The sequence below is a fragment of the Lottia gigantea genome (assembly GCF_000327385.1).
Source record: "Lottia gigantea unplaced genomic scaffold LOTGIsca_14, whole genome shotgun sequence".
NCBI classification, from domain to species: Eukaryota; Metazoa; Mollusca; class Gastropoda; family Lottiidae; genus Lottia; species Lottia gigantea.
In genome coordinates, this window is record NW_008707617.1 from 3,306,676 (window position 1) to 3,332,328 (window position 25,653).

Sequence of the window (25,653 nt, forward strand, 5' to 3'; positions counted from 1 at the left end):
CTAGCAACATCCATAACAAGTGGTACTTTCATTATAGCCTATCTTGGGGAAAGGGAGATATCCTCTTTTTTGCTTTTCGTAAAGAAACCGAAATGTTAACTTCAGTTCTATTCACGACTCATTCCTTTTTTTTTTACCTACAGGGTGTGAATATAATGGTCAGTGTTTAAAAAGAAATGAAACTGTAAGTGAACAGTGTAAGATACAGAGATGTGATGAACGAAATAATCTGGTTGGTATTTACACAGTTGAAACTGGTAAGTTTCTTCTACTATCAAGACTTGGTGATAAGACACCACACTTTGAAATTAATCTGTTAGTGAAAAATGATAATAGGCCCACACCGCCATTGTAGTATCGTCAAAAATGTTCCGGTGTAAAGGTTTCAACCTTAAGGCTTTGTGTTTCAATCCAGAGCAAAGTTTTACCACTCATTTCAGGCTGTCCATTTTTCAATGGAAGATGTCTGAACACTGGAGAGTTTGCTGTAGATAAATGTAGATTATATCATTGTCAAGCCGAATTGGTTAATGGTGAAGTTTGGTTCACTGCCAAAGAGAAAGCTGTCAGTGAGTATTAAATTACGAATAATACAATTTGACTGCTCCTCTTACAGCCATGAATCCTCGGTTATTATCATAATATTCCATTCTGAGTATCAAGCAAAGAGAGAAAATATGTAAATATAAGAGGATAATGATGATAACCACCAATACTTATTATCAGGAACAGAGAAAATGTCCTTATCAAACCCTGGTATATATAATTACGAACTAAAAACACTGAAGAATGAGATGAGAATAGTATTCTCAAAAAGAACTGGCCTAGGTTAAGAAGTAGGAAATAAAATCAAAGGATGAGATAGTTAGCGAAAACTACGAAAGCCGGCACAATAATAGTTAAACAGTTCTGGAAATCATATTCTAAAGGTATAGCTTGCCCGACAAGGTAATATACGCCCATTGGCAGTTTTGATTTTGAACCAAAATATTAAGCAGTAGAGTGTCTCCTAGAGTGTGTACGAGCAATTGTGAACCGCCGCAGGGACATGGGTGATGGCAATATACGCCCCCCCCCCCCCCCCCCCCAACCATTTCATGCATATATATATTATCGCCCATCCTGATGTTGAATACTGGAGCCTCTATTACTAAGGGAATTAAAAAGTGTATACTGAAGGATTAGATTTGACAAAGATAAAATTAATTATTCTAGTGTGTGAAGATGTGCATGGTGAATGTCACGGTGCTGGTATGAAGATGACACTGAGATCTAAATATGGACAAAATATCAACTGTACATGTATTGTTAATGGTTTGACAGTGGGCTATCAGTGTTAATGGGTTTGAAAAGCTGAAACTAATTTGTGAGTGTGATCTCAATTACAAGTGTTGTCTTCAAGGAAATTCTTATTATAACGAGGTTGAAATAAATAAAACTTTCTGAAACAATGTTTTCTCATGATTTGATTCTTACATTGTATTTTGTGGAAGGTCAACAATGTGTTTTTATACCTCCCCGATACTACGCAAAATCATCCTTTTATAAATCTTAAAAACTTACAAGAAAGGCAAACGAAGGTAATCTTTGCATATTTGAAATTTTTTTGAAGATGTAAAAGGGAGATAAAAGTTTTCAAAGTTATCCCTACAATACAGGAAGATGAATGATTCAGGATAATGAAATCAAATGGAGTTTAATGTCTTACTTGCATTAGTTTGAGCTGATAACGTGCCATGTGGGAATGATACACATAGATGCTTTGTTCATGTCAGCTGCTCAAACCTACATCACTGAAAGGGGTACCGGGTTGAAAAGTTCGACTTTGTCGACCGAATTGAACCCTACACCACACATTGGTATCAGATATTTCTAGGATAAGTTTGGATTATAGGATGTTGTATATCACAAAATAACCAATATTTTAAGAATGTTGTTGGACCAAACCAATCAGATTGTGTCTTAAAAAAAGTACTGTCGTGGGCAGTACTAACCAAGTAAATAATTATTAAATCAATAAGGTCCAATATACTTAATGTAGCAACTACTGAGTTAACAAAAGTTTTAATCAATGTCTCTTACCTTGACTAAATAACAAGCTAGCTGCACCATATGTTAGAATAATAACTTTTATCGAAATTTGACTAATTAGCATATCTACATATTATACTGGACGGTATACCCTACCAGTTCCTTGTTTCCTGTCGTCTTATTTACTAGGTAAGATTATCAATTCACATTTTAATTCCAGAAAGTCTGAAAGAACACTTAGACTCGATTTGTTAAATAATTTGTCAATTGCATTTTCATTATCTTGTTGATTAAAAACAAGACTAAATTAACGCCCATGTCTTTTGTCATTTTGGTTGAAAATTGTAAGATGTCAATTGTAATTCTCTAGGATTGATTTATATGACTTCTTGATGTTTGCACGAAGCTTTGTTCTGTATAATATTCTATCCGTGGCCATTCTGAAGAGTGCTTAATGAACATAAGTTGGTGTATCTAGGGCATTAAGATAATAAACTCCACCATCAAATCATTTTATTGTACAATGAAAAACACAGATTTTATCCATTTATTTCGTTTACTTCAAAAATATAATCTTGAATGAAGTTAATAATATATGTGTTGTTCTGTTCCAGTTCAGTCGAGATGCCTTCTTTTCAATCCATATTGGTCGCTGTCTTTGTTACAATCGCCGCTGTAAATGCAGGTATTGTATTTCTATATTACGCATACCAGTACAATATTGTATCCCAATAATTGAGTAGATAACTGAAACAATCTTTCAATTACATGTACACCCTTGTCAGTAAATAGATGTGGTGTATGCACTTTTATTTTAAATTCCTCGTGGTAACTATGTCAGAGATGCGAAGTCCGGTCTCATATTCTAAACTAAATTCTGGCTACAAAGTTTTTGACAGGCTGGGAGATTTCTATTACAATTGGAAAAGGATTATAGTGTGGCTCTCGTGTCAGATTGAAGTATTTGTTTCAGATTGTGATGTTGGTAATGGTAAAGTATTTGAAAGTGGAGAAACCTTTTCATTTGATAGACAACACTGTGTTAGTTATATCTGTGAGGGTACCATGTACAAAGTCAAGAAAGCAAGTGAGTTTATTCTTTTTAAATTAAATTCAATTCCTATGAGCGCTTTTGGGTTAAGTATTGGTTGGCTAAGAAATCAAGATAAGTATTTTGGCAAGGATCCATCCTTCGGGAACATCTGATGTCATTCACTATGACTGGTAAACCCACAACCCTCTTTAAAGTGTATATTTGGTGTTTAAATAGCAAGTTTATTCTGATCCGACGATGAAACGCACAAAAATAATAATAATTCATGGTTAATTTTTATTTAAGTAATCAGATTGTACGTTAAGTTATTGCTTTTGTACAGAATTGTTCTGAATACATATCGTGGTGCTATCAATAATGATTGAATGTGAATTTAGATAATACACAATGGGAACGCAAATCAAAGGAAGCTGTATTTGATAGACTTACATTAAGTGTAATTTGCTTGCATACTTCAGAATGTTTTGATGTAGACAGTAATAAATGTGTTGATCCGGGTACTCTAGTCAAGAGGAAAGGCTGTGTGGTTGTTGAGTGTGTAGAGAGAGACACCAAATTTGGGGCTGTTATTCATTTCAAACACAAAGAAGTCCGTAAGTAGAGATGTACATTGAAAAAACAGAGATGTTTTCAGTTTTGTTGGACAAGATGCCTTCATATCGTATAGACCAATGTATTGATAAGAATTGTGTAGGACATCATATACTCAGGGGCTGCTAACTTGACTGTACTTATGTAGATTCAATCCTGGTTATATTTAATGTCATATACGACCTAATAAGTCTTCCATTCTCATCCATATACCCTCATAAGTATTCTCATGCTTATACAATGTTCCCTCGTAAGAAACAAATGTTCAAAATTGGTATTCAGGATGAAATAAGGCATATTGTTTGTTAATCCCAAAAACTATTCTTCAATATTCCAATAATCACCTGATATGACCTGTGTATGGGGGCTAATTGATCCTAATTTTGAAATAATTGTGTGTTATAGAATGTCCAATAGGAGATAAATGTTACCCCGATGGAGATACAGTCACTTACAATGGTAAACAATGTAAATGTAAAGCAGATGATATAGCTTATAGTATAGTCTGCCCTACAGAGGCTGAACAAGCAGAGAAAAATGAGGCTGCAAAGAAGGCTGCCGAGAAGAAAAAAGACTAACCACCCACAATGATATTCTGGGTTTAATATAATATAATAAATATCATACAAACAAAATATGAATTGTAAATGAGGGTATCCTTGAGCTGGGGCTTATATCTCTCAATAATTTCTTACTGTAAATAATGGGATCTTGCTTTAAAAGTTCAACGAACTCAAATTCGGTTTCAACTGACCCAAGTTTCTAGTTGTCAAAATCTGTTCTGTTATTTGGTACGTCTTTTTGTGAGATGCATTTTAATGAGCAAGTTACGCTCATGAGATCTATGAATCAGCCACAGCACCAACTGTTGATGATGATCCATACATCTCATTCATAGATCTTCTCATCTGACACAATGCTTGATACTGAGACTGCATAGCAGCAAATGATGATGACAATACATTTAATAAACTTTCCTGAAATTGGCACAAATACAAAGGAATTAGTGGTGGTTATTATGGTTAAAGTATTTGTACTTGTGCAGTAGATTTATCTGATTACTAGAAATTCTGATCAATACACAAATACACAGAGTACAGTATCCAGTGTGGTGTACAGTACAGGATTATCAATACAGTAGAAAATAAGAGAAGTGAATTCTGTCAGCATTGTAGCCAGAACTCATCTGATGTGTTAGCTTGTTTTATTTTACACTGGATATATAATCTTGCTTCAGACACTGTACTGCCAGAGATTTAGATCTTTGTGATGTCAAATATTTGAGAACTTAAACTATTAACATAAACAAAATACATAGTAACTTACAAGTTTGTGTCTGTCCTGAGAAAACTGTGTTGTTTTATACCATTCTATGTTATCTAAATTATTATTTAGTTCACCTAATATAGGTGTTAGTAATGGGAAGACTTCACTGGCATATCTGAAGTGGACAATTCATTAAAGTAAGATCATTATTTACACATGTACATTAAAATATCAATATCAATATTATGTATTCCCAATAATTTTACTTCAAATAAATACCAGAATATTACTGTTGAAACGGTTTTAATTCTATCAGGGTTTCAATATTCTGTCAAATTTATCCTTTACAGTTTCATGCCTGATTTGATTTCCTTGAATTTTATCAATGACTCTGTGTAGTGTATGTGTACTTTATATATTTAGTGGAAGAGGAGACAGGTACTGGTAGAATTAATACCAACTATAAATTGGGTTAAAGAGGTTGACTTTTAAAACCAATGTTTATAACACCAGAAATTTTTTTTTTCCTTATATTTATACATCTAACATCTTTAGCAATAGTAAATGGTGAAAATAATACCTATGATAAGCAGCATCTATTTTGATATAATCACCAACTAATGGTTGTTGTAATCTATTCACTATATCATCTTTACAACGTAATATACTCTGTAGATGATTATTTAAACTTTTTATTTTTTCTATCTTATTCTCTGAAACAGTCAATACATGTGTATCAATATCATTTTAATGGAAATATATTCTGCAGCAATAAGGGTGATATCTCAGTAGACCCCTTTAATAAAAATCACCACTTGAAAGATGTAGGCCTACTAGCACTACCTATTTAATCATATTTCATGATTTTCTATTTTAACGAAATCTCCTCTTACTTCTATTATTATACAACATACAGTGATACAGCATTACAATAAATTCTAATAAGAAGATTGGGAGCCCAACTATTTTACCTATTCTATCAAGATGTGTTATATCTTGTGTTTCTCTGTCTTGTTTTCTCTTTTGAATCTCAAGGTTAACCTACAAAACAACAAATCAAACATAGTTTTCATATGGTTACTGGTACTGGTTTTTAAATTAATGTGAATTATGTAAAATGCAAAATTGCATAAATCATTCTGCAAACTAGCCTAGGCTACTGAAAATGCTCATCTTACTGTTTTTTTTTTTATGTTAATAAACACCTACTTCATTCAATTCTCGACGTTTTCTAGATATATCTCTTTGTACAGTTATAAGTTTTAATGATGGAAGTATTTCTTGATCAGTGTAATTGTTAGAATCTTCAAAGCTGGACTCATCTGGATATCTCTACAAAATAAAGGTTGAATTTTTCATACTGTTCATACTCTATTCTGTCTATTAAGTAAGCATTAACTGCTTCTAGAACACCTTAAAGTTGACTTGTTGTTTGCTTAACTGGGGTGCACACTAATTATGACTAAAAATTGTAGAGTTGTTATTGGCTGCTTTATTAATACGGTACTAAAGTCCTTGTTGTTATAGCATGAAGCTTGGACAGAATTTCAACTGGTCATCTTTCCATGCAGTGTTAAGGTTGGATTTGAACTGGTTCAGGGTTGCAGATTCCACGACAGAGTTTGGTAAGGAATTCCAAGAGTTTACTATTTTGTGACAAAAGCAGTTTTTTCTGACATCCAATCTTATTTGATGTTTTTCTAGTTCTTGGAATGCTACAGTGGTTAATAGGGCCTACTAATAGAAAGTAATAGGCCTACCAACCAGATTGACTGAAACATCGGTCTCTATTCTAGCCATTTTCATTGTAAGGATAAATTAATGTTATGTTAGAAAAAAACATATCTTCGGAGGTGAGGACATAGACAGGGCCATTAGCTGAATACTGTTCTATGATCAGAGGCAGATGTTTCGCCTTTCGGACTGTGTAGGCCTACCGGGCTACCAAAAAAATGTGCACAAAAACACTTGCAACCTTTTTAATGTGCCCTGTTCTCTCTCCAAGAATTAGAGCATTTTTAATGGATGTTAAAGATTTATCTTCACTTATCCACGGGTTATTGTGTGGCTCAGGAATACTAAATGATGTCATTTTACAGGACAGAGTTTGTGTTTTTGTATCTTTCCGCCGTCACTTTCCTACCTTTATTTGAAAGAGTTCCAATGGTAAACGTTTTATTGTAAAATGGCATCTCAATTTAGTGGCGCCCTACAACTAACAGATTTAGATGATTACATTACTCCATCCCAGGTAAACTTCGTTATCCGACTCAGATTATATTTCATAACTATGAATGAATAATTTAATTGGAAACACTGATATTATTTAATATTTGTTAGTTCCATATTATAAAGGGAAGTACCGTAACAAAAAATAACATCACTACTTCAGACCACATCGGTCTTTCGACTCCAAATATTTATAAATGAGCATGTATAGTGTATGCAATATGGTTATGGATAGATACTTTATAAGTATAAGCATGGTATAGTAAACATGTACAACAACTCTTTGCTTTAGTTCATTAGATATTAACATCACACTGAGTAGTTTTGAACTTATAAACCCTGTTTCAATTTTCAATGCCACTGTTTAGGAGTGTGTAAAACCAGTTAAAATAGAAAGAAGACCAGGTAAAGTTGGGAAGATAAGAATAGAAGATGATGGTAATTATTTAGAAGTATCAGAGGTTTGTAAACAATAATATCTCATCAACAGTTTGTTCGCTATATCAGTTGTACGTACTAGAAATAACCAATCCTACTTATTATTTGAGGTCCTCCTTCATTGCATTTTATATTAATTTTAATCATTCTATTCTAAGGTATAGCAGTTAGTAAGTGATAAAAACCGTGATTTTTCTGATGTTTCTTGATATTTTTGTATTTTAGGAGGGAGAAGAAACTAAGTTAGAGAAAGCTAAGATTACTCTGAATGATTGTCTAGCTTGTAGTGGATGTATCACCTCAGCTGAAACAGTTCTAATTACTCAACAAAGTCAAGATGAACTTTATAGAGTTTTACAACATAACTCCACTGTTGTTCAGGTAGGCTTTAATGTTGAAAACAAAATATTTGATTTGCAGTGGGACAAATCAGCATTATGTTGGTTGGTCGTTTGGTAGATGACAACTTAATGTTCGCTTCCAGCAGATGCTGATATCGCAAACTAGGTAATTGTTGGTAGTCTTGTCTTAGTAGTTGGTAGTTGGATTGGTCAAAATTGGATGATTCTTTGTTGTTGGTTTGGTTGTTGATAATTCGTTAGATCTGGACGGGTCCAATGATGAAACTCGGCCCTGGATGGTGTGGCTTGAGTTACACGATCTCCTTCATTCTTCCAAACTCGTTCTAATCATGGTTATTCTTGTTGATTGGTAGTCGTTGGTTTGGTTTGGTTAGATTATCTAATAAATGTTGGAAAACTAGAAGACCTAAAAAAAAGAAAAAAAAAAGAAAGAATGCGAGAAAAGAGGTGAAAGAGAGAAGAATAAATAAAAGGGGGAAAAGCTTTCAAGAAAAGCGGGAAAAGATGTTCTCTGATGTTTCTGCAGTGGAACTTGTTAAATTGATGGGATATGATTAACAAGTGTTAAGAAACTTTGAGAATAAAAACTTAGCCTATCTGTTCAAGACAGATTTGGTTATAAATTGGAAGACGAGTATACCAGTGGTCTGTGGGTGGAGCCAAAACATTCTGTATGGTGAGTGGTATGGTTGGTTTCCAGGTAATCTGTCAGTGGCTTACGAGCAGGTTTCAGTGCAGTGCATTGAATGAGGACATTCGACCCTGTGGCAACGTGGTCACAGTACATTGGTGGTCTGGAGTCTGGTTACCACTTTGCAGATGGATACAGATGGATGGATTGGTTTGGTTTGGTATCTTCTGATCAATCTGACATCTATCGGTGTTGAGGTTCCGTAGCATGTCAGCCCATTTCTGGCTGATCCTAGGAGATACATTAAGAGCTACAGGTCCTTTTTATGTGTTTTTTTTTAATTACAGAATGGTCAATCTGAATTAAAGAAGCTAGTTGTGGTTTCATTAGCACCTCAATCTAGATCCTCGTTAGCAGTGAAATATAATCTTAGTTTAAGTCAAACATCATATAAATTAACAACATTCTTTAAAAATTTAGGTAAGATGAATGTTAAATTATTTACTTTTAAAAATGGTATATCCATGAAGTATGGCCATCCCATCTTATCTGATGTTCGAATATTTAACTTTATGGTATAAAAAGGTCATTTATATTCTTAATATTTTCGGCAATTTCCTTCAGATTAAACAAACTTAAAATATTCCATTATCCATGTCTTTTCTTCCACTACTATTCTGATTTGTAGTTTTCATATTATTATATATTATGTTAGTTTGGTTTAAAGTAGTCTAACTGTATTTTTCTCAATATTCTTGGAATATTTATTTTTTGAGGATGTCCACTTTTTAAAATGTTATACCTTTTCATTATTGATATTATATTTTTCATTTTCAGGGGTAGATTATGTTTTTGATACAAATTATTCTAGAAATTTTAGTTTGATAGAATGTTGTCATGAATTTGTAAGAAGATATAAAGAAAGAGAAAATGATAAAACAGCTTTACCTATGTTAGCTTCTGCCTGTCCAGGTAAAATTTTAGTTCTTAATACTGATGGTCCAATTAATGGTCCATTGTTGTGTTTATAGATTGTCCTTTTGGGACAATTTTATCTATTATGTCAAAAATGTCTTTTAGGATGGATATGTTATGCCGAGAAGACCCATGGTTCATATATTTTACCATATATCAGTACTACCAAGTCTCCACAACAAATAATGGGTTCATTAATAAAAGACTATTACTGTAAACAACAAGGCTGTACACCAGACCAGATATACCATGTAACAGTAATGCCTTGTTTTGATAAGAAATTAGAAGCTTCCAGACCAGATTTTTATAATGATATATATTCAACTAGAGATGTAGACTGTGTTATAACTTCAGGTATGTATGTTTATTCCTTGATTTATGATCGAATATGAAACCAAATAACTTCGCTTCCCCATAGATTGACCTTTGACAGCAAATGCCTGCCCACTCAAATAATTGATTTAAGGGACAGTTGATTTTAGTCTTGAAAATATGGAAATAGTCTTCAGAAGTACTAGAAATGTATGGCGAGTCGTCATTTTAACATTCAAACGCAGATAATTCTGGACACATATGGATTTGAAGGCTCAAATTTTGACGGTGGGCTATGAACTCTTTTACTGATTAACTCGACAAAAACGTCCAATTTCTGAGACTAAAGTATGATTGGTCAAAAAAATGGCCTACTTGTCCCTTTAAGTTTGATGATTGATTTTAATTCTGTAAGGAGAAGTAGATAAAATGTTGGAGAAAGAAAAGTTGAATTTAGCTGAAATAACAGATTCACCATTAGATACTTTGTAAGTTCTAACTTCCATCTGTCCAGATCAGAGATCTTACATTTACATTGTTAGTGCAATTGATATACTAAATTTATAGTTTCATTAAGTAAGCCCATACTGTCAAACTTTGTACAGAGTGGTATCAATGTTCCAAGGTGGATGAGTATGCTCTTCCTTCTTGTATCACCGAAAAAGTCATTGTATTGCACTAATTCTATATAGTCTACAGTGTCCTGATCATAAAATGTCAACAAAGAAAGGTAGATAGAAAAATGGTATGATGCATATGGAAGCTGTACACATTCAAAGAAGAGAAAACATTTATTTCAATTCATTATCTGTATGTTATAGATTTAGTAATGTTATTAATGAAGATTTAGTAAGTCATGAAGGAGGTGGTTCTGGTGGTTATCTTCATCACATTATTAAATATGCTGCTAAACAACTGTTTGAACTAGATATACAAAATATACAATATAATGTTCTCAGGTACAGATTTTACTTCCTATAACCCATAATATTAAATTTTTTGTGCTGATTGCTGCATGAATATTTTGTTGTATTTTATATGAGATTTCAGATATTCAAGGGTTTGTCTGAAATTCTCCATAAAGTTAGTTTTGAAGTAACTCAATGTTGTGATTGTATTTTGCAATTTTGTTTAACATTATGCATATTTTTCAGAAATAAAGATTTTCAAGAAGTTGTTATTGAAAAAGATGACCAAGTTTTACTCAAGATGGCTATTGCATATGGTTTTAGAAATATTCAAAATATTGTTCAAAAGATAAAGAGAAAGAAATGTCAGTATCATTTTGTTGAAATAATGGCATGTCCGTCTGGTTGTAATAATGGTGGAGGACAACTTCGACCGGAGTCAGATGAGACAGTGAATGAACGTCTAATACGAGTCAATGAGTTATATCAAACTGAACAAACATTAGATCCATTTGATAATTCTAACGTAAAGAAACTATATGAAGAATGGTTAAATGGACAAGAAAGTGAGAAAGCTAACAGTTTATTACATACTCAGTATCATGAAGTAGAGAAAATGACCAATGCGTTGAATATCAAGTGGTGATTTTATAAGTAACATTTTACACAAATAAAAAAACATGAATTAAATGATGCTCTTCCAATTAAATTGTATTATTTAAAGAATCCTCTTTTAAGAAAATAATGAAGTTTGAATAGATGTCATTCTACTCCCTAACAGAGATTCAAATACAGAAAAACTTTCAATTTATCATATTTATTTTATATTATAGACACTTTGTACAGTTTACCATTAACATAACATTAAAACAACTTTAACTGATCAAAGTATACAAAAATTAACTTGATAAGTTTATAGTAAAATAAAGTTTGTAAAATACCAGTTTAAAGTTACTCAGTTTAGAGAAAATCTTGCTGTCCCCATTCCAGATAGTTTACACACTGATTGTTCTAAACACATTAAAACCACTAATAGCAGTACTAATAATCACACCTGGTATTTGAGAATGCCAGTGCAGTTCTTTAATCTCAGTTTGTCCTTGATGTATAAATAGTAACTGAGGGGGGATATCTGGTTCCTGACTATTGTCTCCATCTCTCTCTACAGCTAGATCCCATAATGTTATCTGATTATCTTCTCCTGATGCAGCAAATACAGAACAATCAGTAGGATGCCATTCAACTGATGTTATGGCTGATTTATGGTGTTTGAATAATGCTGCTGGTTTACCATGCTGAAAACAAACAAAAGATAGATAAGATCAGCGTGTCCACATACTTCCTCGGGGCCATGGTAACACAAGTGAGAAAAATAGCTTGCCAGACAAGGTAATATACGCCAATGGCAGCTTTGATTTTGAATAAAAATATTTAGCAGTACAGTAACAATTACCAGTATGAAACAATCAACCTTCAGTCATACACTTCTCTTGAACTCTTTAGGGCGATACTGAATAATATTGAGTATGATTTGTATGAGTATGATATCTTGTTCTTGAAATCGTGTTCAATTTTTAGCTCGTAAACACTCATGAGGGCAAATATTCAACTTTCAGCATAATAAAACCCAAGTTTTGTCGAAATCCGGCAGAAACACGCCTTTTCTAAGGGTACATCCATAGGCGATATAAAACAATTTCGTCAAAAATCTGTCAAGAATTGAGCCTTCTAGAGTGTTCACAGGCTAAAGATTGAACGCCTTCTCAAGAACAGTGGCAGTAACTCCTACTAAATGCTTTTTGATTTTTCTGATTTTCGATAGGGTTCACACTTGGGTGATAATGAACACTCACACCAAGTTTCGTCGAAATCTGTCAAGAATAGTGCCTTCTAAAGTGTTTACGAGCTAAAAATTGAAAGCGTTTCAAAGAACAAACTAAATATTTTTTGATTCTTCTGATTTTCAATAGGGTTCATCTTTGGGTGATTATGAACACGCACACCAAGTTTTGTCCAAATCCGTCAAGAATTTTGTTTTGTATAGTGTTTACGAGCAATTGTGGTCGGACCGCCTCATGGACATGGGTGACGGCAATATACGCCCCCCCATTTCATGAGGGCGTATAAAAATAAGAGTTCTTGCCCACTGCACCTTATCAGGTAGAAGGGGTGAAAGCTGACACTGGACTGACTTTCGAAAGCACTGGCACAGGCATGAGAATTTTTCTTACATTCGAACCCACAGCACCTAATCACCTAGCAGACAAAAATCAAACTTGCTACCGCCTGCTTATGAATTATAGTTTGATAATTATTAGATTGTTCGAAACTTTTTACATAGTTTACAAGTACAGCATCTTAAATAAACTTCAAAACTCAATACAAACCTGAAATTGTCTGAGGTCCCAAACTTTAATAGTTCCTTCATCTCCACCACTCACAATAAATGGATCATTTTTATTCCAATGTATCACATTGATATCACTATCATGAGCTTTCCTTGTAGTTAACATACAGGCAGTTTTTGGTGCTGATCTCGAATCCCATACTCTTATTGATTTATCAACAGAGCAAGATGCAAAGACCTAGAAAACATATCAATAGTATTAACATAAAGCCAAATCAAAACATAGTTCTTCATCATAAATAAATTCACACATTAATTTTTGGTAGAATGAGTTGAACTCTAGTCAACAAGCTAATTTATCTCTACAAAAAAATTATAACTTACATTATCTTCTGTAGGAGACCATTGAATATCTTCTACAGAATCAGTATGACCAGAAAAAGGTTGTTTACTAACATCCCACCCTGAAGCTGTTGGTGTCCATAGATGTATATCTTTCTTACAGTCACCAGATAATAGTTTACCTAGAATAATTAAAGGACTATGGTTAACATTGAACACTGTAGAACAAATGACCATTGTTTTAAACTATAAAGCATACTTCCTCGGTATAGATTCTTACAGAAAAAAAAACAACATTTCTGATACCTGTCATATCATTTCTAAAACACTTCTTTTCAAAGTTATTAATTGTGCCCTTCTTTCTACCACCCTAGCAAAAATAATAGTCTTACCTGGTGATAGTTTGGACCAATCTAAAGCATAACCTTCAGTTTTATGACCTTTAAATACATGTATAGGTTGTGGAGATTCTTGTGTTCTAGTGTATTCACCCATCACATCTGAACTGTTTAAAGCATTAATTGGTCTGGTTAAATCCCAGATATAAACTTTACCCTTCTCTGACCAGGTAGCTGCAACATTCTTCTCACCTAGTACTGTTGTCTACAACAAAATACAGTTATTTTTTACATGTATATTAGCTACCAAAGATGATAAATTAAAAAGAACACATCTGTTATAGTCAAATTTCCTTTTAAATGTAAACAGCTACTTAGATGAGTACAGATAGAAATTAAACCAATACCCCTGGAATAAAAATTATCTCTTTGTGAATGATACTGGCTAACATGGGTAATGAACTGTACATGTATAGGGGTGTATATGAAGATGTGCAGCTTTGGTGTCACTCAAAATTAAGTGGACACGTCACGATCTATCACTACTTACCCTTATTCTATTGACACAACCATCATGTTTGACTGTAGCAGTTTCTAATTCTGGATCATCATCTTCATCATCATCATCATCACTGTCATCGTCATCATCTTTCTTCTTAGTTTCATTTAAATTACTCATCTTCATCACAATTATTTTATTAGTTTTAATACCATCAGTCTGACTACCAGCAGCCATATAACAGGTATGGGGGTATTCTTCACGATTCTCTCCCAGATGATCACTCAATATATCAAAACTTAAACAGGGTGAATCTGGAAGGAAAGAGGTTTTATTTCATAACATAAAAAGATAGTTGAAATTTGTCCATCGTACATATTTCATTTATAAACAGTATTGCTTGCATTACATATTTGGAAAGATGAAACATTTTAATTCCTTTAAGAAAATTGATCTGTAAATGGTTTTGTTGATCAATCTGCTTAAAACATTTTAATCCAATCATTTATAACCTATCCTATAGTGACAATGTTGTTTTTTTGTTTTTTTTTTATCTAGGACTAGGGTGTTTTCAAACCTTGATCTAGTTTCTAAAGACATACTGTGAAAAATGGCATTTTATTTTGAATATCTATTGTGTCATAGAAAATATGCAGGTAAAGTGGTAACAAGGCGGTGAAATCATTGATGAATAGCGTCAATGGCAATGTAATTGTAAATGATGACGATCGAAACGCCTGTTGTTAATTTAATATTACTCGTTTAATTACCTGTCTGGGCCTGATGGTACAAGTGATAAGCTGATTCATCACAAACTAACTGTTCTCCATCTTCCATTTCATCTCCTGGCAAATAAACTTGACGTTTAGGTTTGCTAGTTGATCCATTTTCTTCTTCGTTCATTTCAACATCGTTGTCATTTTCGGAGGCCATTTTGCTAAATAACACGTGCTTCCGGAGTCGTGACCTGATTTGACCTCAGTTAACCTCTTTATTCAGCCAATGAAACGTCTCGAAATCAACCATGTCTGAACTTCTTCGATACACTGTAAACAAATATGGCGGAGCCGCTGTGGAAAGAAAGGTAAAAATTTAAAAAAAACAAAAGAAATGCTTGAATTTATGTTTATGACTTGACTTTGTTTTGATGAGTTTTGCATCATGATCATCACATCATATTTCAACCCAGACTCCGAAAGATGATAATGATAACCAGTGTCAGTGATGTTGGTCAGAAAACAGACAAGAAAAAAATGAAAATGTTTAACTGCAAAGCCAAAGCAATTGAGTCAATACTGTTAATGACTTCTATTTCCATTCTATTTTATTTAAGTGAATTTGAATTGAATAGATCTTTAAACATCAAAAGGGTTAGCTTACTTACAATAATCTTTTGTTGATATAAATGTTTGCAAGTTTACATTGAAAAGAAATACACTTTTGTCTCAGAAGTTTTTACTGAAAATTATCATCTGTATTATAAACAATTTCCAAAGTGATACTGTGTGCTCATTTTTATAAGCTTATCATCCCAAACGACAAAATCGTTTTAAGATTTTAGCAGCCGGACCTACAGTTCAAAGCCTGTAATCAAATTCACTTTGATACAAATGGGAAAAATTCGATATATACCAAAAAGATTACTCTTACAATAAACACTAACTACATGATTGAAGACCCCTTAATAACATTATTTTGTATTGAAAAAGGCCTGAAAATTATCACAATCATTTTTGTTGCTCATCACATTTGTTTATCAGATTTAAGAACTAATTTAATCATTAGCCTAGTATGATTATGTAATATATTATTGGTGTAGTTAACCGGAATTAAACAAAAATGGCACTTTCCTGTCAAATTGAATCGATGATTTTTTTTTACAGGGTAAGTCCAATGCTAAGTCATTATATTCATGCAATAAATATATTTTAATCATCAATTGTTTTTAATCATAAGTCATGTTGTTGATTGTAGCCATTTTCTATTTAACCGATGATGTTTTGCACGTAGTTACAAACTGACCAATCACAAAATACCCTGATAATTGTTTATACCTACAATACATTCCAAGACCATAACTGCTATTTTGCAGTGAAATTTTACAAAGGTTACTTGATTGTCTATTAATTGATGATCAAAACTGACCTTAGATTTGAATTCTGAGACTGAGTAGGCTACTGTATCTCTAATTCTATTCTAACTAGTAATAAAATAAAACAATTAAAGATCCAGAAATCTATTTTGAGGCAGACACTCTGGTAATGTAACTGTAGTTCTTATCTGTAAGTGTAAGCTTACTTGATATAATATTTCAGTTCCTTGAATTAATCTTAAACTTGAAGACAGAAGCAGTAAAGTGTAAGCTTAATTTAGGTTTAAGCCCATTGCAACATTAATTAAACATGATGATACTTTTGTGATAAAGGTAACAGTTAGCAAATTCAATAGCAGACATACACCTCTAGATAATACTCTTTCCCCAATACTTCATACGAATAATAGAAATAGTTATTTCTCAAGGTTTGTAGACTACAGATAGATTGTGGTACATGTATATTATTATAATAAAGTAAATGAACAATGTAGGATTAGCAATTTACCATGATCTGTCATTGATTTAAAATAAAAAGAAACTAGGAAAACTGCATAAGCTTAATATTTTCAAAGGAATAAACAAGTTTTCACTTCTTGTAGTCCTAAAGGAAAATCATAAACTTTAAATTGGCAGAACTGATTACAGAAGCAAATTAAGAAATATAGACTTATTAGACAATAGAAATTTCATATAATAAATGTACAATATGTACTGGACCAGGTTGGACTCATGAACCTAATTGTAAAGGTCTGATCAATTTACATGATAAAAGATTGGTATGTAATTGAAGGCAATTCTTATTCTAAATATGAATTGTCATTTGTCTCCTGCATAGTAACTGCAGTTAGCTTATAGTAGAATATTGAAAGCACATGTGATTTCTGCCTTTATTTACGAAAAACTGATGAAAACAATTGCCATCTATAGCAAATTTCATATAGATAATATGACTAATAAGTTAAAAACTTTACTGTACTCAGTCTAGCAAAATATACAAGATAACTATTTTTCGATCATATCTTGGTAAAAGGCCAAACTTGCAGTGTTTCTTTTTTTTGGATGACCCAAAGAAGTAAGAGTTAGAACTTGATGATAGAAGTTCATTATCAACAAATTGCTGCCTTGATTGTTATGTTTCTGTTCAGTATATAATCTTTTGATCTTTCTTGCTCTTTAATCTATGAAGTTGAAGTTGGTCAAGCGTATTATAAGAAATATTCATGGGATTTCAGTGTATTGTTGTATTGTAATGAAATATTAAGGCCATGAAATATGTTGTTGATGATAATATTGTGTGTTGTTATGTTGTGAAGGCGTGCCATTTCTATGTTATCTGTAATAAATTATAAAAATTGATTTTTCTGTCATTATGATTGTTTTCTGTAGGTAGATTATCATATTGACATTAAGACTATAAAAAGCTATGGTATTAAATTGATTTTTTAGTCCCAATTGACAACTTCTCACCGTTCATTCTTTCTTTAATCTTGTATTATGATTTATAGTGTTTACACTCATAGAACTCTAGCTAATTGTTATTTTCCCATATCTATAATTATCAATAAATGAAATTGATATAACAGCTTATTATAAGTACCGGTACATGATCTTATTGAATTCATGTTATAGACTATTGGTAGATCTTTACATTGTAACAATGGGATGACTGCAGATCTTAATCCTTTTGATAAGTAAGCCAAGATATGTATCAGATTCAATGTGAGAAATTATGCTATCCATTGAAGATTGCAAGTTTACATGAATATTTTATCACAATGAGGGAACAGCACTAGCATATGGCCCTGGCATTATTTAGCTTAAATAATGTTGCAAATACAAGTGTTAAGGGTCTTTTTAAAGGACAATTCCTTCAAAAATACCTCAAACTAGGAATTTCACTTTCAAGAAAAGATGATGAGTCGACATTTTAACTTTCAAACACTTATAACTGTGGACACATATGGCTCAAATTCCAACTGATATGTGAACGCTTTATCTGATGAGCTTAACTAAACAATTACAAATTTTGAGACTAAGGTACAATTTGCCAATTGGATGGCTAAGTCTTTGACATACACTGCAGCTACAAAGCCTACCTACACAGTTATATTGTAAGTGCTAAATTCAATGGGTCAATGAGGTGCATAAGTCTAGAGTTAATCAATATATAATATTGTAGATGGCAAAGACTGAAGCTTGATTAATATCTTTTGAAATAGGTTTTAAGCTTCATAAAAAAGTGGATACAAAAGCTTTCTTCAGTTTACTTAGTCTGTGTTCCCAGGTTCGAAAATATTATAGCATTATATAAGTCACATATTTTATCTCATTTACTTGGTTACAAACGATATCTCCAGCTCTTCTTGCTGATTGTTAGTAAGCTACATATAGTTCTGATTTTGCTTTAAGTTGGCCAACTTATCTCAATGAAAAGCAAACTGCATTCTTTTCTTAAGACTGTACATTGTCTTAAGCATCATGGTTGGCAAGTTGTTTGTGTTTTTTAAAGATGAGTAACCACATATTTTAAGTATCATTAGAAGAACATTATTCAATGAACTCAAGTCACTGGTGTTTCTTATGAATTATCCATGTATTTTTGAAAAAACATGTGGAAGTAGAAAAGCTTGTATATTTATATATGCCCACATGAAACTCTGAGCGTATATTGGCCTCACCCATGTCTGTCAGTCCGTCTACAATTGCCTGTCAAGCTATCTTTGTATTTTAATATTATGTACTATTAAACCTATTTGGAAAGACATATGGTAAGTCACAAATGATTTAAGTCATTCATAATGTTTTTTCAAAATAAAATTTGAATATATCTTTTCCTTTTTCATAGATGATAAACAGAATATCAAAATTATGAGTTTTAACCAGATATCCATATATGTGCAAGACTGGATAATCAAGACTTTTTGATTATTCTTGATTGATCACTCTCATGAATTCAGTCGGGAATTCTCTTCTTAACTAGCTAATTACAGGTTAATTAGAGACTCCTGAAACAACTCATACTTTTACTTATCATAACAGTACCTCTACTTTTTATTATACATCCACATGAATATGTGGTCGTATATTTCGTCGCCCCTGCCCGTCGGTCCGTCGATCCGTCCGTCCGTCAACATTTCTTGTGAGCACTATAGAGACTACAGTTTTCATCTGATTTTGATAAAACTTGGTGTGATGCTTTAGATTGATAAGATCTCGGTCAAGTTCGTAATTGACATATTTTCGATGAACAGTTTTTGAGATATTGCCCTTGACTTAGAACGCCTTGAAATTTGTTAAAAATTGTTCATGAGCAGGATTGAAGCTACAGTTTTCATCCGATTCTGATGAAACTTGGTGTGATCATTGGAATTCATTAGATCTCAGACAAGTTGTAACTTGATGCATTTTCGATGAACGGTTTTTGAGTTATTGCCCTTGACTTTGTTAAAACGCATCGAAATTTGTTAAAAATAGTTCGTGAGCAGGATTGAAGCTACAGTTTTCAACCAATTCTGATGAAACTTGGTGTGATCATTGGAATTGATAAGATCTCGGACAAGTTCTCACTTGACACATTTTCGATGAACGGTTTTTGAGTTATTGCCCTTGACTTTGTTAAAACGCGTCGAAATTTGTTAAAAATAGTTCGTGAGCAGGATTGAAGCTACAGTTTTCAACCGATTCTGATGAAACTTGGTGTGATCATTGAAATTGATCAGATCTCGGACAAGTTCTAACTTGACGCATTTTCGATGAACAGTTTTTGAGTTATTGCCCTTGACTTTGTTAAAACATGTTAAAATTTGTTAAAAATAGTTTGTGAGCATGATTGACACTACAGTTTTCAACCGATTCTGATGAAACTTGGTGTGATCATTGGAATTGACAAGATCTCGGACAAGTTCTAATTTGATGCATTTTCAATGAACGGTTTTTGAGTTATTGCCCTTGACTTTGTTAAAATGTGTCAAAATTTGTTAAAAATAGTTCGTGAGCAGGATTGAAGCTACAGTTTTCAACAGATTCTGATGAAACTTGTTGTGATCATTGGAATTGATAAGATCTCAGACAAGTTCTATCTTGATGCATTTTTGATGAACGGTTTTTGAGTTATTGCCCTGACTTTGTAAAAACGCGTCAAAATTTGTTCGTGAGCACAATAGAAGCTACAGTTTTCAACCGATTCTGATGAAACTTGTTGTGATCATTGAAATTGATAAGATCTTGGACAAGTTCTAACTTGACGCATTTTCAATGAAATGTTTTTGAGTTATTGCCATTAACTTACGAAAAACGCGTCAAAATTTGTTTGTGAACACAATAGAAGCTACAGTTTTCAACCGATTTTGATGAAACTTAGTGTGATCATTGGAATTGATAAGATCTCGGACAAGTTCTAACAAGAGATATTTTTGATTAACATTTTTTGAAATATTGCCCTTGACTTTGTAAACACGCGTCAAAAGTTGTTTTTTTGCCCTTGATTAGAGCCGTGTGATTTAATTGTTTGTTGTATTTGGGTTATTTATATTGATTTTAAAAAATTTTGTGGAATTATTCAGCATAAATAATTTCTTCAATATCGAATATGTGAATAAATGAAATTAAGGTTACCCATCTTGAATGAAGAGAAGAGAGAAGAAAAGAAAGAAGTAATTTTATATTCTGTTTTATGTTTGAAGTCTATTATTAAAATTAGTATCAGTTTTCTCAAGACAATTCTCTATGTCAGACTTTAATTCTCTCTTTCTTTAAGTAGTCTCCTGTGTTATTGTATTCCAACTTATTTTATATCTTGTTTTGTCAAACTTTATTGAAATTTTTCTAATTGCACTTGGCAAGACTAGATAAACTTGTGACATAAGAACATTGAACATTATTATGTGAGTTAATCAATGTGAGTAACTTTGGTGAACTCATAGTTCCCTGTTAAAAATTTCCAATAAAATTAATTATTTAATTAAAAAAAAATGCCAGCCAATAATTCTAAAAAATTTTAAATACTGTATGTCATAAAATTTGTAGATGAGCTGTCAAACTTATTTCATTGTAATTTAAAGCAGCGAAATTCAGAAATAATATATTTCCTTGACATTATTCTTGTGGAAATGATTTGATATGTTTAGATTAAATTTATAGATATTATACAATCCAACTTTAAAGTTTTGCTTTCTATATGGAATGTGTATCGAGCAAAAATACAAATTCATTATGAAGAGACACATATCAATTCAATATTTGAGGACGTTTTAACACTTCCGTTTATTATTATCTATCTCGGCTGATTGGTTCAAAACAATTGATGTTATGTTATGATTGGATAAGATTATAGACATAAGATCGTCAAAATATGCTTCAATAGTAAATCAATAAGAATTTCATGCGTGTGACAAACAATGGAAATTTATTGATTTCTAAAAATAACGATCAGAATGTTTTAAGATTCTTTCAAACGCCATGAATATTGCTTTTATTGGTCTACTAATTCTATGTGAAGAAGTATTTAGGTATAACAGGCATGCATGAATTATGTAGGAATAGTTTTAAACTAAATGCTGTTGATAACTTCAGTCTGACTTGTGATAATTAGTGTTTTGTGCCTGAAAGATGGTAATTCATTTGTGTTGTTATGTTTAATCAAATATCATACCTTTCTCAGAAGATGAAACGTATTTCAGTGTTTTAAGACTGTTTTTAGCCAAAAAAATTTAAAAAGCTAATTTGCTTTCTATCACTACATTAAAAATATTTGATTTGTAGTTTCTATAGAATGACACTTTAATACTAAACAAAAATAGAAAACTATAAAAAAATATGGAATAGTATTATAGTATAGTAATAGTATTATTGTATTGTAAACTAAGAAAGTCACAAATAAAACTGTGGGACAGTGTGAATAAAATGTGTGATGCGTAATTCATTGTTATTTCAAATTTTCAATTATGAAATGGAAAGTTATAGAGGAAAACAAAATGTCAAGAATTAATAGCAGTTCTTTAGATCCACCTTTTGCTGTGGATTTTCCTACAAATGGTAGAAGGTAAATTATGCTTGTATATTCTTTTTTGCTTATTTATATTTTGAAAATTTCATTACAGACTTTCCTAAAATTGGTGATGAAATTGTAATAAACTCCACAGCAATTTTAAACTATTTTATTTATTTATTTACTTGAAAGTATTGAACGTTAGCATGTACCTGGTTACATTCTATACATCTTATTCCATTTATTGCCCATAAACATTCAGCAAGTCACAGTTTTATCTTTTCTTTTTTGTTTTCTGATATTTTTTTGTCTCCATTGTAATCTAACAAGCTTTCTGCCAAAATCTGATTCTGATAGTGTTACTGTTAACTTATCAAAGTTTGTCATTTAGAACTAATAACAATGGAGATTTGGGGAGTGATAAAGCAAGAGAAAGGTCAGCTATGGAAGTTGAGGAATGGTAGCTGTAGAAATAGTTTAAAATTTCACTTTCCTCAAGCATTTAAATTAAAAACATCTACTAACATGTTACCCAAAATATTTATCCAGGGCATCAGGAAACAGAACAAGTTTGTCTTTATTTTCACCATATTTGCAATCAAATAAGGTACATAAGGCAAGAATGGGTGAAATGTATGGTGGTTATTTTTCTAACCTAGGACATTGTAAAGCGAACTTGATTTCTGTTTTTGTCTCAAGACTAAGTTAAAAAGATACAAAAAAGTTTGAAACTTCAGATGAAGATGTTTGGAGGTGATGTTTATAACTGACATAACCTATATAAGCAACTGTTACATATCTAAAACAAAATGTGTTGATACATGATTGCCAATAGAAAGATCATAAAATTTATTCTCCATTGTCTCTAAAATAATAATAGCCCTCATTTAATGATCATGCTCTTCAGAGAGAGAAAAAATGGTTTTGAAGTGAGAGAAAAAACAGAGGATAGGTTCAGGTTTTGTTATAAATAATTAATTTAGAAATTGTGTACTGAACAGTTTTATTTGTACATGGTATATCAATTGATATTATGTATTTATCCATCAATATTGATCAGGTCGGAAAGTAAAAGTCAATTTGTTCTTCCATAGTAGGATTCTTTTTCCCCAGTTAATAATTTGTTTTATCTACTGTGGTTTTGTTTTTCATTTCCGTTGAACATATTGAAAGTTGTAATATCGTGGTATTGTTTGAGGAAGTTACATTTATATTTTGTAATTAGCACTGAAATATTTATGTGATTCATTTCCTATTGTATTAAATAGATTTTATTCAAGTCACAGAACCTACTTTCTGTAAAATCTTCAAAAAACTTTACATACCTTGATGTCTTGTAACAACAGCCATTTTGTAACTATGCTCATTCAACAAACAATTCTTCTAAAACTTGTTTTGGGAGTAAAGATTTACATGTAGACTGATATAAAGAAAGACATAGTAAAATTTGATATTCAATGCATTGTGTAGTATTGTTGGAGTAGAATATTAAGCTATCAATACAAACAGAGAAATCTTATTCTATATATCAACAATGTCAATGGCAGTCATTCAAATAAGTAATTGCTCATTGAATTGTCAATGTTATAAATCAAGTAGGGGCTAAATTCAATATCTCAACCCCCTGTATTTTTGGCTAGTGAAGTATGCCATGTTCTACTTTGTATTAAGTTGACCTTTTACATCTAAAATTTCAAATTTTAACTTCTTAATTACTGATAAATTGCTGGTGCAGGTTAAGGATTAAGATTTGTTACTTTTGAAGTTTGTGGAAAATTTGACAAATATATAGGTTGTGGGGCATTTTTCGCCCACCACACATAATCCGTTTATTATTGTATTTCTACCTTAGATACCTACCTATAGTGTTTAGGTCATGGATTAACTTCATATCCAAACTTTAAACACAGAAATTGAAAATGAGTTTTATTGGACTAATTAGCTTGAATTAGAAAAGTAATATGTATGAAATTTAAAATTTGGTATTCCCCATTGTTATTTGGATTAAGACAGTAAAGTAAAAGTTATATCTGGTATAAATAGATGGCTGATAATTGGTTTGGATCATGGATGAAGTGTTTCGTGAAAATTTACTTCGCGAGAGTTTATTAAGAGAGAGTTTATTAAAGAAATCATTACAAAGCTTAAACCAGTAAGTTGTTCCAATTGATCAGAATCTTTTGAAAACTTTTACAATCATAATGGAGATTGTAATTAAATTGATGTGTAGTTACTGCTGTCCTGGTAGAATATTCCTGTGTTCAGGATCTTTCGATGTCTAGTAGCAATAGACAAGTTTTATGTTGGCTTACTTCTTTCAGACTTGCTGTATATTATTATGTCTTTGGATGTTTCTTACTGTCAGTAATGCATGTAGGAGGGCCTGAATTTAAAAGAAGGGTCTCATCGCTCAGATTGGACAGTGAATCCTATTCTTTAAAACAATTGGATTTGATAGTTGACAATATGAAATTGAAGAAGGATGATGCCTCTTATCTATAGATAAATACCATGTTCCCAATCAGGATCAAAAAAGTAGGATAAAAACAACACATTTCATTTTCTGAAATGCAGAATGTAAAACTGAAGTGTCACTTTCCATTAGTCATTGTAACATTGTATTAAACAGCATATAGATTTTTATTGTGTTTGAAGTACATTTACATTAGAGTAAAAAAGTTGTATTCTTTAATTACATGGAATGCAAATTAGTTGCAATGAGGAATGACGATTCAAATACTGTTAGACTTTGCATTGGTGATGTCATGTGTGAAATTCTTATTGTATCAACATACATTAATCTCAAAACAATTCTCAGCTTGTTAAAAAGAAACTTGGTGCATTGTTAATTTTGTTACTTATTGTTGATTGCATTATGTTGAATTATTCAATACACCTGAGCCCATTTCTGTTCCCTAAGTAAAAATTATTGTTATTTTAATTTTGATGATAATGTGAGTCTTCCATGACCTGTTTCTGTAAAATGCTAGTTGATATATTATAAATTACAGTTTTAAATCAATTAAGTATGTGAATTCAAATTGTTTTAAATTTTCAATGTTTTAGAAAATTCTGCTCTTCAAAAACCACCATTATTAAAGGGACATATTCACCTTTTTTTGGCCAATCTTACCTTTGTCTCAGGAGTTTGAGACTTCATATCCATGGCTGGAATTATACTAGTTTGAAAGTTAAAACGATGACTTTTTTGAGATAAATCATACATGTATAGGAATAGAAATAGAAATT

At 31.9% G+C, this 25,653-nt stretch overlaps 5 protein-coding genes across 5 annotated transcripts in view; 3 read left to right on the plus strand and 2 right to left on the minus strand.

The window, feature by feature from the left end:
- LOTGIDRAFT_230692 (hypothetical protein) overlaps nt 1-1,361 on the plus strand; it is a 1,696-nt gene extending 335 nt beyond the window's left edge. Inside the window, exons 2-4 of the mRNA XM_009049802.1 lie at nt 142-257; nt 441-569; nt 1,216-1,361. Of these exons, the coding sequence (XP_009048050.1) occupies nt 142-257; nt 441-569; nt 1,216-1,340 (370 nt within the window). The 3' untranslated portion in view covers nt 1,341-1,361. The remainder of the gene's footprint in view (nt 1-141; nt 258-440; nt 570-1,215) is intronic.
- Nucleotides 1,362-2,865: 1,504 nt separating this feature from the next.
- LOTGIDRAFT_157598 (hypothetical protein) lies at nt 2,866-4,150 on the plus strand (the record flags this gene model as incomplete). The annotated part of the gene is made up of 3 exons (XM_009049803.1): nt 2,866-3,118; nt 3,544-3,678; nt 4,082-4,150. Coding segments are annotated over 3 exons (457 nt in total), but the record flags the coding sequence as incomplete, so codon positions are not given.
- Nucleotides 4,151-4,258: 108 nt separating this feature from the next.
- Nucleotides 4,259-7,080, minus strand: LOTGIDRAFT_230693 (hypothetical protein). Its single transcript, XM_009049804.1, has 6 exons — nt 6,918-7,080; nt 6,152-6,274; nt 5,914-5,983; nt 5,523-5,655; nt 5,003-5,117; nt 4,259-4,653 (listed from the first exon to the last, which is right to left on the minus strand). The coding sequence occupies exons 1-6, from the start codon at nt 7,032-7,034 to the stop codon at nt 4,519-4,521; spliced, it is 693 nt and encodes a 230-aa protein (XP_009048052.1). The 5' UTR covers nt 7,035-7,080; the 3' UTR covers nt 4,259-4,518.
- A 47-nt stretch (nt 7,081-7,127) lies between these two features.
- On the plus strand, nt 7,128-11,443 carry LOTGIDRAFT_111940 (hypothetical protein; the record flags this gene model as incomplete). The annotated part of the gene is made up of 9 exons (XM_009049805.1): nt 7,128-7,193; nt 7,540-7,632; nt 7,835-7,990; nt 8,971-9,082; nt 9,440-9,574; nt 9,683-9,931; nt 10,305-10,377; nt 10,711-10,848; nt 11,044-11,443. 9 exons carry the CDS (start codon nt 7,128-7,130, stop codon nt 11,441-11,443), a joined length of 1,422 nt encoding a protein of 473 aa, XP_009048053.1.
- Nucleotides 11,444-11,792: 349 nt separating this feature from the next.
- LOTGIDRAFT_111616 (hypothetical protein) lies at nt 11,793-15,256 on the minus strand (the record flags this gene model as incomplete). Its single annotated transcript, XM_009049806.1, has 6 exons — nt 11,793-12,092; nt 13,185-13,382; nt 13,529-13,668; nt 13,879-14,082; nt 14,368-14,637; nt 15,094-15,256. 6 exons carry the CDS (start codon nt 15,254-15,256, stop codon nt 11,793-11,795), a joined length of 1,275 nt encoding a protein of 424 aa, XP_009048054.1.
- Between the last annotated feature and the right edge of the window lie 10,397 nt (nt 15,257-25,653).